Below are 13,833 nucleotides of genomic sequence, written 5' to 3' on the forward strand. Positions count from 1 at the left end.
ATTGGGAAGCGGAATAGAGATATTATATTCTTATAATGAAATATTATATGCGTTATAGGCGAAAGAGTTGCGAAGGGGTATTTGCGTGACATAAAGCTACAAATTGTTATACATGTGTTCCGGCCTCAACCATCATCCCTCTTATCATACAAGAAGTTCAGGCAATAGAAAGACGAAATTAAAATAATAATAAGCATCAACCATGCCCCATAAGTAGAACAGTCTGTCATAGAAAAAGAAGAAATGGGCCAGGGATGCGTTATAGAGTACACAATCCATTGACGCAAGCACAGATTCCCAGCGACGTACACAAGTTCAGGTTTGCCACACAGTCATCTTCTGTAGAACAAGAGACATCATCGACGCAGACTTCTTGTTGACAGCTTTGTCCAGCTCTGCACTGCAAGTTTGTCGAACATGTGTTGACGTTTGATGGTGGACTGCAAACCGCATTCAAGCAAACGCAGAGGCCAAGGGCGCAAAGAGGTTGCAGAGATAAGAGGCAATCAACACTGTCGGAGCAAGATGAGGCGCCTCCGTTGCCAGTACTGGGGGATGATGCCCTGCAAAAGCCATCTGCGGCACATGTCTGGCCTGCGACCGTACAGTCGCTGTCGCCAGAACATGGTGTTTCCGAACTACCAGTTGGTGCCGCTGTATTGCCAGATGTTACAGTGACAAAGCCGCTGCTCGGGTTTGCAGTCTGTTGACAAATCAGGTCTATGCAAGCAAAAATCCCTAAAGCATTTGCGCCAATTGCTGCGATGCAGTCCTGGTTTGTTGAGCACTCGATATCGGCGGTGGCTCCCGGAGAAGGCGGCTGAGTTGTCGAAGGTCCAGCGCCTGCAGTTGAAGTAGTCTCCCGGCAGAGAGCGTTAACGCAGACAAATAATCCCAATGCCTGGGCGCCGAGAGCGGCGACACAGTCTTGGTCAGTTGCACACTCAACATCAGCTGTAGAAGCCGAAGCAGAGACCCCAGTGTTAGTTGCTGTCGTCACAACGCTAGCTGTTGCTGTCTGTTGACAAAGAAGATTGACACATGCAAAGATGCCAAGAGCCCCAACTCCAATGGCAGCCACACAGTCTTGGTCCGTCGAGCACTCGACGTCAGTTCCTTGCACAGACGCGGCAGGCTGAGTAGCAGAGGCACCAGCTCCAGAAGCTGTAGCCGTCTGCTCACATAAGAGATCTATGCATGCGAAGATTCCTAACGCGTTAGCTCCCAACGCCGCCACGCAGTCTTGATCTGTCGCACAATCGATAGGTTCAGTGATGGTGGGAACCGCGATGGAGCCTGTTTGCGAAGCTGTAGTACCTCCATTCGTAGGGTCGGCAGTTGGTTGAAGCTGACAAATGAGGTCCACACAGACGTAGATTCCTAAGACAGACAGTCCGAGGGCGGCTGTACAGTCTTCAGCATTTGCGCACGGTACTGATGTTTGTGCTGCTGGTGCCCCAGCTGTTGTGGTTGGTTCATCATCGCCACCTCCACCATTGCTCGAGTCGGGTCCAAGTTGGCATACAGCATCTACACAGACACATAAGTTGAGCCCTGCGACCAGGCATAATGCTACGTCGGCCACGCAGTCGTCGCTGGTAGAACATGCCGATCTTGTTTGTGTAGCCGACTCGCCGGCTGTTGTAGTTCCTGATCCGCCGGCACCAGACCCTGGGTTATTGCCAGAAGCCGTGCTTGAGACTTGAGAGCCACTCGTTGTCGTGTCTCTAACGCACACTGCGTCAACGCAAGTGCATAGATTGAGCGCGCCACTCAAACACAGCGAGACATCAGCTAAGCAGTCATCGTCATCGGTACATGGTGTACCTTCACCACTCTCTGTCGGCGTTGATGGGTTGATGCCCTGGGTTCCAGATGCCGCAGCAGAGCTGGCGCTTCCTGCTGTAGAAGCACCATCTGGGTCAGTGGTCGGGACACATACTGCGTTCACGCAAGTGCAGATGTTGAGCCCTCCAGAAATGCAGAGCTCGGTATCGATGACACAATCACTATCATCTGAGCAGGATGTGGGGGATCCATCAGTGGGTGACGAGCCTTGGCCTGTGGTTGTGACAGAGGAAGACTGTCCACCAGTTGGCTGGCCATTTGAAGAACCAGTCGTTCCAGCCCCTTGGCTTGCGTTGGTTCCCTGCGAATTGGTCGCTGAAGGTTGACTGCCACTTGCACTTGTTTGGCCTCCAGCGTTAGGGCCGCCGTCAGTGTTTGAAGATTGTCCACCACCTGTGCCAGATCCAGCTGGGTTTCGAGAGCTAGACTGACTGGCAACAGTATTTGAAGTGCCTGAACCTTGAGTTGCAGTACCAGTGCCGCCTCCATTACCGCCTGTAGCCGACGCGCCCCCGTTGTTCGTTGAGAGGCTGCCTGACCCTTCTGACCCTTGAGTGCCTGTGTTACCACCACCATTACTATCTGTTGGTGATGGCTCGCCATCTCCGCCACCCGTAGGGTTTCCTTCGGGGCTTCCAATCTGCCTCGAAGTTGATGTTACCAATCTTCCAGATGCCCCCGTTGAACCTGGGCCAGGATTGACAATTGGTGCCCCATCGGATAGGATGGACGTTGGCAATGTCTGGTCTGTTGAGCCCGTAGCTCCCGATCCACCTGACCCTGAAGGCGAAGAACCGCCGGATACAGAAGCTCCCGATGTTGCCTCTGAGCCGCCATTGGACACAGGGTCGCTCGAGGCAGGGTCGCCATCGCCACCTGTACCACCTCCCTCTGTACCCCCAGTCTGATTCGGAGAGGACGCTGATTGCGACCGACTGCTGGACCCGTTGTCGCCTCCAGGTCCATCACCTCCAGATCCATTTCCTTGGCTACCAGTTTGGCTTGGACGGGTTCCAGCTTGTGTACTCGAGGTCTGTCGGCCATTTGACTCTGTATTAGCAACACCAGAGGTATTGTCGGTATCAGGATCACCACCACCAGGAACATTACCCTGTGGTCTGGCCGTAAGTGCTGGTTGACGTGTTGTTGGTGAACCATTTCCACTGCCATCTGAACCATTGCCTGATGATGAGCCAGAGTCGGGCCCGGATCCAGAGCCATTACCGTCACCATCTCCACCATTTGATCCTGAACCACTACCTCCCTGAGATCCAGAACCTGAACTACTGCCTGAGGGTGAATCTGATCCTGAATTTGATCCGTTGCCCGAGCCATTTCCGCTTCCTGGACTCGTCCCGGATCCTGAGCTTCCACCGTCATTTGAGCCGCCAGAAGAGCCACTGCTGGAGCCTGAGCCTGAGCCTGAGCCGGAGCCATCTCCAGATCCAGAACCACTACCAGAGCCAGATCCTGAGCCAGAATCCCCTGAACCATCACCACCAGAGCCTTGTCCTTGTGTACTGCCAGCCTGTGACCCATCGCCAGAAGAGCCGTCGTTAGGAGAGGCCCCATCCGAGGAATCTCCGCTGTCCTGTCCTTCCCCGCCTGTGTTGTCGCCGTTCCCATTGCCACCACTTGAAGAGGAAGATCCATCATCGGCCCCATTATTTGAGCCGCTTCCCTGGGTTCCTGCACCTCCGCTTGAACCTGAGCCTGTGCCGTCGATGGGGACACAAGCTCCGTTCTGGCAAGTCTCACCAGTAGGGCAAGCAACTCCATTGCAGCTAGCTAAACCGGGACTTGGCGTGCAGATGTTGCCGATGCAAACTTCATCACTGCTGCAAGTTTCGCCACCGCATGAAGTTGGATCACCAAGAGCCACGCAGGAATCTTGGATACAAGCATAGTTGATGGGGCAATTGACACCTGATGCGCCGCAGTTGACCGGGCCATCGGCCGGTACGCACTCGTTGTTAATACAAGCAAAGCCTGGCTGGCAGGTTGATGTCGCTTGTCTCCGCAGAAGACGCAGGAGACGGCTGGAGGAGGTACCGCAGGATGACGGGTCCTGAACTGAAGCGCATTGGTTGTTGATACAGACAGTATTGCCAGTACAGGCTGGGTCGCAAGTTGAAGCTGGTGACCCGGAGCCAGTATCTCCTCCATTCTGGTCCGATGATGCTCCGTCAGCGCCATTTTGATCGGATCCATCTTGGTCTGCTTGCCCATCCCCGTTTCCTGAGCCAGAAGCTGAGTCATCTCCCCCTCGCCCAGCATCGCCCGAGGTTCCCTCTGGCCGAGCTGAGGTTGCGCCGTTTCCTTCCGATGAGTCCCCATTGCCAGGGGCGTCTCCATCGTTGGAGCCATCTGGCGATTGTGCATCTCCATTACCGGATGCATCATTGTCTTGGCCCGATGGTCCATCTTCATCAGAAGATCCTCCTTCTTGGCCGTCGGCATTATCTCCCGAGCCATTGCCATTCGACTCACCGTCGCCAGGGCTGCCGCTTCCTCCAGAGGAACTGCCTCCATCACCCGACTGTGTATCCCCATCCTCATCTGCACCGGGAATACGTGCTCCGGGACCTCCAGTCCCAGCACCACATGCGACCCTAGCAGTGTTGGATTGATGGACCAGGTTGCTGGTACATTGGTCCGAGACGCACACCTGGTTGTTTCCGCAGGATTCTGAGCTGCTTCCGCATTGCGATAGGTCGGTTGAGATCTTGATAGGTAGGCACTCGTTATTCGAGCAGTAAGATCCTGGTTGGCATTTTCCATTAGAGCCGCAATCAGTAGGTGTCCCTGAAGTAATGTTGAGTGAAAGGCATTGTCCAGAAACACAGAGTTGACCGTCGGTGCAGTTCTTGGGGTTGGCTCCCAGACCACAGTTATAAGTGTCGGTCGAGATGAAGGCCTGACGACAGTAACCGCCTCGGCATGATGCGCCAAGGGAGCATTCGCTGCTGCTCTTACAGGACTGGACGTTGGTACCAAGTTGAAAGGGCACACATGATCCGTCAAGGCACCAGTTGCCTGAGGCACAGGTCGTATTTGAAGTACCGCAGGAGTTGGGGTCTGAGCCAATGGCCAACCTTTGGCATCGGTCGTTGACACAGAGAGATCCAGGTCCGCATTGTGTGTTGGTACTGCCACAGCGACGAGAGTTTGCCGTCACCTGGATTGGGGAACACTTCCCACTATCGCACCATTGGCCGGGCCGACATGGCCCAGAGCTATTGGAACCTGATGAGGAGGTGCAGCTGTTGGTATTTGGCCCATCAAGAGGATAGCATCCACCAGCAACGCAGAGCTCTCCGGCTTTGCATGAGTTGCCACGTTTGCCGCATTGTGTAGGGTCGAGTCCGATCGTGACGCTTGTACAGCTTCCCCATGTACATACGCCAGGGAGTGGACAGCCTCCAGCATAGAGCATGCCAGTTTGCTGGTTGGGCTCACTGTCGCAGGGGAGGGTATGGGATGGGGTAGGTGAGAGAAGTAAGAGTGAAGCCATCACGGCTCGCCAGCTCATGTTGGGAGCCATGATAGATGTTTGGTATTGTTTAAATGGCATTGATCAACCTCGATGATCATAGAATGCCAACGAGATGATCCTTCAACTATATAACGATTGAACAAGAGCCAGGCGCACAGGCTACTATGAGCGACGCCTTCACGCCTTCGTCACCGACGGGCCTTCCACCGTGATAACATGTCGTCATATCAAGAGTCCAGGGACTCCTGGAAAGAGGACCCTGTACTCCAGGTTGTAATATGCAACGACATCATGAGCGAAAGTTTAATCCGCCCAGAGGCTCCCAACAGCCTTGAGCATACCTGTCACGGTCAGTGTTATCGGCGGACAAGATCAGTTCAGTACTGGTAAACCTACCAGGCTTGAAGAGGGCTACTCAAATGGACTCCATCGTCCCACCATACTCGCCCACAAGAATCTAGGGATAGCCTCAAGTCCTGTCTCCATTAGCTCGCGGAACTGTCATGTTTCCGGTCACGGGGTAAACCTTGCGACCCTCCCGCCAACGTTCACAGCGGGCTCAGCAGGAACTAGCGCCCCGTTGACAACTTAAACTCGCGATGAACACTCCGGATGAGCTTTGACGACATGATGAGTCGGGGTGAACAGCTGAAGATCTCTAAAGACTTGGCGCCTGATGTAGATCGTTGGGGCGCGGGAATGTCTCGGTGCCGGGCACAAGATTGGGGCCTGCGTCTAACGAGCGCCTCAATTCCCCGGACTTTGTTTGGTTGCTCAGGCGAGCTGCCGTTTTCGGCAGCACAAAACGGGTAGGCTAACACTGACCAGCGCGGCTGTGGAGTTATCATTGCGGGACGGTTTGGATCAAAAGAAACCCTTGTCGTATAATGTCCAGTATGTTAGCAATCAGGTCCTTGGTCGTCTAAATGTGAAGAAGCCACGAATACTACAGCTCATGAGAATTTTGATTACGTTGTGCTACCTTAATCACTAATTTCCAAGGCAACCACTGTATCAAGTGTGAAAATGGAAAGACCTCCACCTAGTGCTTGGAAATCTTTATGTGTCATTCTAAAAACTAAATTGGTGATCTTCATCGGATCTTGTGAGTTGATCTTTGAGGCTATCTCCAGATGGCCGCTCTTGGCCTAATCAAACAAAGTGAAGGTCAACATCGGAATATGAGATGTGATACTCTCCTGTTACTAAGTATGGAACGACATCAACGGCTGGCTGTTACTATGTATGGGGGATGGGGTCCGCATTCTTGATCTAGATCTAGTCTGTATGACAGCAGATGCAGGTTCATATTTACTCCTCGGAGCAGATATCTTTTATAGGCTAGTAGAACGGGAACATACCTCAGGATCCGATCAAATTCATGGCAAAGAGTCCACGGATACATTCTATTTCTTTGATTTTCATTTTTGGTTTGCTTCCTTGCAGACCTAACATTCAACATGTTTTTGAATCCAGGCAAACACTACTGTAATCAAAAGTATCCTTTTGATATCTCAAGCCCTCGTAATGGCTTCACGGATGTCACCCACTTGAATCTTGGCCTGCTCGCGTATCTGATGTCACTGTCTTTTGACACTTTTTCCGGTTCTTGTTTCCGGTGGCTTGTCTTGGCGCAGCCTCATGCCAGGGGTTTTTCGCATTCATTATAAGTAGAAAGTATATCACCTTCTTCGGCGGCATCTTATTGGACAGCTTTAAGCTGAAATCGGCCAAAATAAGCGACTTACGAGTGACCGTTTGTGGGAATAAGCTTGGTAGATCCGTACCTTGCAGGTTATATGACAAGACACTCTCAACGGTGATTGTCAAGCTTTACATGCCACCCCACACTGACATAAGAACTATTTGTTATGACGATCAGGCACAGTCATCAGGGGATTGCTAGGGTATGAATCCAGATTCCTTTTTGACAGGTCGTTTTCTCCAAGACGCCAACGCCGTCCTAGGACTAGCTTACAGAGCCTCAGCCATCACGATAACCGCTCCCAACGTCATGTTCGAGACTCAAGGCTGAGATCGACATTATCAGATCATGTTCAAAGAGGGCCCAAGAGAGCTCAGTAGTGGCTCAAGAAAATCTCGGGAATGCTGATCCTTGTTCGTCTCGTGCCCTCTCAATGGCTTCCAGGACCGGCGGAAGTTCCCGTAAGTGATGATCCCAATCAAGTGAGCAATGCCCAATAAGATAGCTGGTTACAAAATTCTAAATTCTTGTTCAAGTTCTCTTATTAATCAAGTTCAATACGTTGAGATCCGTTCTCTCGGATGTTGGGTTGCCGTATTTGTATCATGTGCCCAGTTGGGACTGCTCGGGGAGGCTGGAATTTAATGACGTATGACGAGATTGAGTAACACAAGTCTCGTCAAGGAGACATGGTAGAAGTTATCTTGAATTCGATATTGTTTTCAGAGCTCCAATAGGTTTTGTCTGTAGTAGGATTGTCGCATAAAGAACAGAGCATTCATGTTCATAGCTTGTTGTCCGGAAAACACTTCCGAAGACCTCATAGTTCAGAAGAAATAGTTACATTCTCTGATCTGATTTGTAATTCCATGCTCGTGTTCTTTACGTTCTGGTTGTTTTGGACGACTCTTGCGGTACCTGGCTACGAAGCTGATATGTCGATCAAGACGACATATCCAATTCCATGGAAATAATCATGTCCCTCCATGATCCTGTCTCCCGGGAATAAACGCTTTGTTAATCCGAATATCAGGGTGAACAAGTTTTTGGTAACTCAATCACATTTGTTTCGCTTTTGGTGGCCCTGAAATCCTGAATCACATTCCTTAACAAAGTGAACCTGGCGCAACGAAGAGTGACATCACGGACGGGAGTCTTGGGGATGGCAAACAGACCACTTAGGGCCTGAATCATAAGTGATAAAAACACTTAGTCAACTTTAGGATAGTTTAGGATGAGTTTAGTAGGATCTTTGACTACCTCGTCTAAGTGTTTTTTGACCCCAAGTGGTCAGACAGCCTCGCTCGCTCTTCGGGGAACTTAGAGTTTCAACGATGATCATCCAGGCTCCTCCGGGCGAAAGCAACTTTCAGTATTATTCCCACTATCGAGATTCGCCACGGGAGAGCCCGGGGGATCGAAATCTGGCCAATTAAAAGCGCTACATTTGAATACGGCCCCACATCTCATATTCAATTTCGAGGAAGGAGCATACAGCCAGTATCTCCATGTTAGACGTCACATGATGGGCTCAACACCACGAATCCGACGATTTGAGCTTTTAGATCAAAAAAAAAAAAAAAAAAAAAAAAAAAGATCATTATCTTCATGAGAAGGGCAAAAGGAATCTCCGGTGCGGGGAGTCGAACCCCGCTCGCCGCGGCGCTTAATTGCAGAACAATTGAAAACGCGGAATGATAACCGATACACCACACCGGATGTTTGGATGTTAGTCAGCTTGCTATTTGTGATCTATACAGTCTTCCACCGGCTCTATCCACTCACTCTCTTGTCATATCAATCCCAGGTCTTGAACGTAAAGAATGCTATGGAGAATCACGAGTAGGAACATTGGGTCCCGTCTACGTTCAAACGCGCAACACCATTGGGGCTGGAGCCTGTCTGACGTGAAAGTTTGATAACGGTGGGAATAATGAACGCTGTGTAACAACGAGATTGTTCTACGTTTTGGTCGTCAATTTGGGTGGATCCTCAGGATAAGTCGCCGTTTGCGTTGTCGCTTTTCACATCAGTGAACTTCTGTGCTGGTATTGGAGAGAAACACTCGAGAGGGACTGGTTTGCTTTTGAGAGAGCCTTTGTAAAATAAGAGATATTCGTAGCAATGGTAGGAATCTCGAATTCACAATCGCCCTTTGTATGGTAAGTGCCACTGCAGCTGCATGTGAACTCGAGACGCCTCAAGCAACATCTCACAAGCCACCACCACTCGGAGAATTATCTACACATCCTCGCAAACCACCAAACCTAGAACCAATTCGATAATTATGATCTGTTAAATACAGAATTACGACAATCTTAGCAAATGCCGACATCAAGTCTGGTCAATGGGCACGTGTGTTGACATTTCCCCGCATTCTGATCATATCAGGTTACTTGCCAGATCCGAGGGTCCCGTGGTCAAAGTCAACGTCGACCAAACACAATCGTTTTGAAACAAATCAAGTCAAAAGAAGACATAAACGTCCAAGAAAATCAGTATGGTTTGTTCTTTTTCATTGAGCTTCGTCTATCTTTCTCTATCATATTGCTCATCAATCTTTGAATGTTACGTCAGATTATTTTCAACCTCCACCTCATCTCAGCCATTGCCATAGCGAGAACTCCCATGAACGAGCATGACCAGCTCTCTAAACCAGAAACCAACTTGGAACAATCAACGCTGACAGAAACAATTTTAGATTCCATAACCGATCCGACGCCGTAATGCTGCTTAAGCAACGGGCTTGATGACAGCGGGGGGAGTGCCCACGTTGTTGCGGTTGCGGAAGAACAGAACACCCTTACCAGCGCCCTCGGCACCAGCACTGGGCTCAACCCACTGGCACATACGGGCGCTTCGGTACATGGCACGGATGAAGCCACGAGGACCATCCTGGACATCGGCGCGGTAGTGCTTGCCCATGACAGGCTTGATGGCCTCGGTAGCCTCGTCGGCGTTATAGAAGGGGATGTTGCTGACGTAGTGGTGAAGAACGTGAGTCTCGATGATGCCGTGGAGAAGGTGGCGGCCGATGAAGCCCATCTCACGATCAATGGTAGCAGCGGCACCGCGGACAAAGTCCCACTCGTCATTGGTGTAGTGAGGAAGGGTAGGGTCGGTGTGCTGGAGGAAGGTGATGGCAACTATAAAGGTCAGTATGAATTGAATTGCAATTGCATGAAGAAAAGCTTACCGAGCCAGTGGTTAACCCAGAGGTAGGGAACAAAGTACCAGATGGCCATGTTGTAGAAACCGAACTTCTGGACGAGGAAGTACAGAGCAGTGGCCATCAGACCAATACCAATATCGCTGAGGACGATGAGCTTAGCATCCTTGTTCTCGTACAGAGGGCTGCGGGGGTCGAAGTGGTTGACACCACCACCGAGGCCGTTCTTCTTGCCCTTGCCGCGACCCTCACGCTGGCGCTCATGGTAGTTGTGGCCGGTAACGTTGGTGAGGAGGTAGTTGGGCCAGCCGACGAGCTGCTGGAGGACGAGCATAAGAAGAGTGAAAGCGGGGGTCTCCTCAGTAAGATGGGCAAGCTCGTGGGCCATCTTTCCGAGACGAGTAGCCTGCTGCTCGCGGGTTCGGGGAACGAAGACCATGTCACGCTCCATGTTGCCGGTGGCCTTGTGGTGCTTTCGGTGGGAGATTTGCCAGCTGAAGTAGGGGACAAGGAGGGAAGAGTGGAGAACCCAGCCAGTAATGTCGTTGACGAGGCGAGAATCGGAGAAAGCACCGTGACCACACTCATGGGCAATGACCCAGAGACCGGTACCGAAAAGACCCTGAAGAACGGTGTATACGGCCCACAGACCAGCGCGGGCGGGGGTGGATGGGATGTATTCGGGGGTCACGAAGTTGTACCAAATGCTGAAAGTGGTGGTCAGGAGGACAATGTCGCGGAGGATATAAGCGTATCCCTTGAGAGCAGAGCGCTTAAAGCAGTGCTTAGGGATGGCATTGTAGATGTCCTTGATGGTAAAGTCGGGGACCTCGAACTGGTTGCCGTAGGTGTCGAGCATAACACCATACTCGGACTTGGGCTTGGCGATATCGACCTCGGACATGGACGAGAGCGATGTGGAAGAGGCCGAGTGCCGGGGAGAGTCTGAAGGAGAGACGGCGGCAGACTCAGAATCCGTCACAGTAGTTGAGGTGACGGTGCGTCTAAGCGCAGGGTTCTGCTTGGGCAGGGCCGAAGTCGAAACGGACGCCATTGTGGGAAGAGAGGGTTCACGGCCGACAATAGACAAAAGAGTCAAGAAGTCGAGATGCCGAAGAAGAACTGTCAAAGAAAAAGAGAAAGGGAGGTGAAAAGGAAAAAAGAGTTACGAGACGGCCAAGGGGGGCTGAAGTTTTAAAGTGTGTCCCTTCAACTGTAAAGGTACCTTACTTTAATGCGTGGATGCTTGCTCGGCAAGCGTTTTGTTGGGGCGTGGAGCCTGGAAAAAGGCAGGTACTGTACTGTACCTTTTAGCTGCCGCGGGCGGGACAACGGACAAGCAACCCAAAACCTCTGGCCTCTCAGCGCAGCGGCAACACAAAGCAGAAAATGCGGCGAAAGCGGGCAATACAAGGTGGAACGATAATGGAAATGAAACTGACAGGTCCATTCCTTTTACTGTGCAGTCCGATACAGTTTACCGCTTTTCCCTGTCTTTGGCAAAAAGATCGACAATCTCAGAGGGAGACAGGTACCATGCTGCCACAGAGAAAGTTTAATGAATTACTTTGATAACATCAAATCTAATGTTTTCACAGTAACGTAAATTACCAACTGCAGTGTTTATTCACATCTGAATTTCCATCCTCACATACACTTACAGTACGATACAATTGCTCCATGAAACGGCCGCTTCAAGGGAAGCATCTTCACCTTGACTTGAGTCGCGACCAAAAATCCCTACCCCAGAAAATACGCTAGAAAACGGGTCGTGCTTCTAACCCACCCCTGAAATGTGGCAATAGCTCCCGACGAGACAGTGACGGGGTGGCCGTCTGATGTGTGTCTTATGTCTTGGTCGTACAGCAGCTGAACAGCATTCACGAGCCTGTGATGTGTCCTATCTCACCTGCGAGTTGATGAGGCTTGCAGAAGGCTTGGTATTTTTTGCGGAGGGGGCTGGCTGAACCATCACCAAGCCCGTGATTAGTATTGTCACTATTACAATTAAGCTTCTGGAGGATGGCTATCGGATAAATTGCCGTTCCCAATAGAGCCTGCAATGTTCTTTTCTTCTGCTGTTGTTGATTCTACTCGCCGATATCTATCCGTGAAATACACAGTAAGCTGCCGAGACCCGGCCCCGCTCCCCAACTTCGGCCGGCGGAGCTGTGGGCTTGGATAACCGCAGTGGCATGACTCTGGACAACAAAAGCTGTCGCCTCCAAAAAAGCCTTGAGATTTTGCCATCGATGGATATGCAAGATACTAGCTACAGTGCTTAATACCTGCCTATCATTGCCGCTGCCTCTTCAGCCTCTTAGTCTAGATCTTCACACCGCCTGAAGAATGGATCTGCCTCCGCTAACGGGACATGTCCGACTGATACACAAAGGGTGGCTTAGATCTGTGTATCTGATACACAAAACCCGTCATCCATTTGAGGGTTGGCAGTGTCTTATCACGCATTTAGGCCTTCATTGGCGACTGACGGTGTCCAAATAAAGCGTGTGACCTAGACGAGCCTCACGATTCACCGGGCCCTTTCACACTCGAATTGTTCGCCCCTCTCGAATCGGCTGCAAGCTTATGCGGGCCAAAGTGGCTCCAAGCTGGCTTAGGGCTGGAGATCATCGACATGTGAATCAATCCCTTTTGGGTGAACGGGGGGAACCGGGAGGGACGACGTCGACGTCGACCACGTTCGAAGGGGGGGCACGCTTAGCGGCTCAGGCCAAGAGACAAGGTCCCCGATCGTGGCTGTCTCTGATTTTGTTGACGATGTGAATTGGATACGAGTCGATTGGTTACAAAAGGCGGGAGAAAAGCTCAGACAGCGGGCAAGGGAGATAAATCTGGTCAAGCCCGACCCCGGTTGTTTGTGGAGCTTTTGATAGAGAGAGCTCAGGCAAGATAAATCGCCTCTCGAAGGTATCGAGATCGTTGAAGTCATGGCTGGCGGCCTCTTGATACGAATAACGAATTATCGCATAGATGGCTAAAGAGTTTACGACTATCGACATGTGAAAATGTCGTTGTTTGGGGGAGCAACCGAGGTGAGAGGTCAGCTCGTGCTAAGATAACCTTAGTTGTACGGAACGGCTATCCGTCCATTGGGGATGAAGGTACAGAGTACTTGTGAATCTCAATTGGGGTCAGGAAATTGTGTCTGGTCAGGTTTCTGTATAGCTTCATTTACATGTCGTAGGCCAAGATGTCATGTCTTTTGCACAAACCTGGGGAATATTGAAATGCGGCACAGCAGCAGAGTGCATTACCGGGAGTCGACCGGCTAACCTGATGTTCGCTTGACATGTTAAGCAATGGCCATTCAGGGGTCACTCGAATTCAAGCTTTTTCTCGCCGTGAAACTCTACTGAATTATCCGGAGCATTTCTCTGTTTTCCTTTTGGTGGAGAAAACGGATGTTCCGATCCATTCTGGTAAGGAGCAAAAGTAGGAACCATGTCAATTGGTAGAATCTGGGAAGTGTTCGAATTTTTTTTCTCGTCTTCCGTTCTGTTGGGAATTTTGTTGAGTTCCATGAGCGGGACCCCTGGTCTTGGCATCACAGTCCAGGGTTCAGAGGGTGGAGCAAGTGGGGGGGCTCCCGAT

The 13,833-nt window shown here is 51.0% G+C and overlaps 3 protein-coding genes and 1 non-coding gene across 4 annotated transcripts; all 4 read right to left on the minus strand.

Annotated features, from left to right (window-relative positions):
- Positions 1-213: 213 nt before the first annotated feature.
- FOXG_08834 (uncharacterized protein) lies at positions 214-5,392 on the minus strand (the record flags this gene model as incomplete). The annotated part of the gene is made up of 1 exon (XM_018387861.1): positions 214-5,392. One exon carries the CDS (start codon positions 5,390-5,392, stop codon positions 260-262), a length of 5,133 nt encoding a protein of 1,710 aa, XP_018245802.1. The 3' UTR covers positions 214-259.
- Positions 5,393-8,677: 3,285 nt separating this feature from the next.
- Positions 8,678-8,768, minus strand: FOXG_19904. Its single transcript has one exon. It is a non-coding gene; the product is annotated as a tRNA-Glu (tRNA).
- Positions 8,769-9,113: 345 nt separating this feature from the next.
- On the minus strand, positions 9,114-12,034 carry FOXG_08835 (omega-6 fatty acid desaturase (delta-12 desaturase)). Its single transcript, XM_018387862.1, has 2 exons — positions 10,246-12,034; positions 9,114-10,195 (listed from the first exon to the last, which is right to left on the minus strand). Exons 1-2 carry the CDS (start codon positions 11,270-11,272, stop codon positions 9,783-9,785), a joined length of 1,440 nt encoding a protein of 479 aa, XP_018245803.1. The 5' UTR covers positions 11,273-12,034; the 3' UTR covers positions 9,114-9,782.
- A 202-nt stretch (positions 12,035-12,236) lies between these two features.
- Positions 12,237-13,480, minus strand: FOXG_19905 (uncharacterized protein). Its single transcript, XM_018400183.1, has one exon. The coding sequence runs from the start codon at positions 13,169-13,171 to the stop codon at positions 12,836-12,838; it is 336 nt and encodes a 111-aa protein (XP_018245804.1). The 5' UTR covers positions 13,172-13,480; the 3' UTR covers positions 12,237-12,835.
- Positions 13,481-13,833: the final 353 nt, after the last annotated feature.

The sequence above is a fragment of the Fusarium oxysporum genome, chromosome 2, assembly GCF_000149955.1.
Source record: "Fusarium oxysporum f. sp. lycopersici 4287 chromosome 2, whole genome shotgun sequence".
NCBI classification, from domain to species: Eukaryota; Fungi; Ascomycota; class Sordariomycetes; order Hypocreales; family Nectriaceae; genus Fusarium; species Fusarium oxysporum.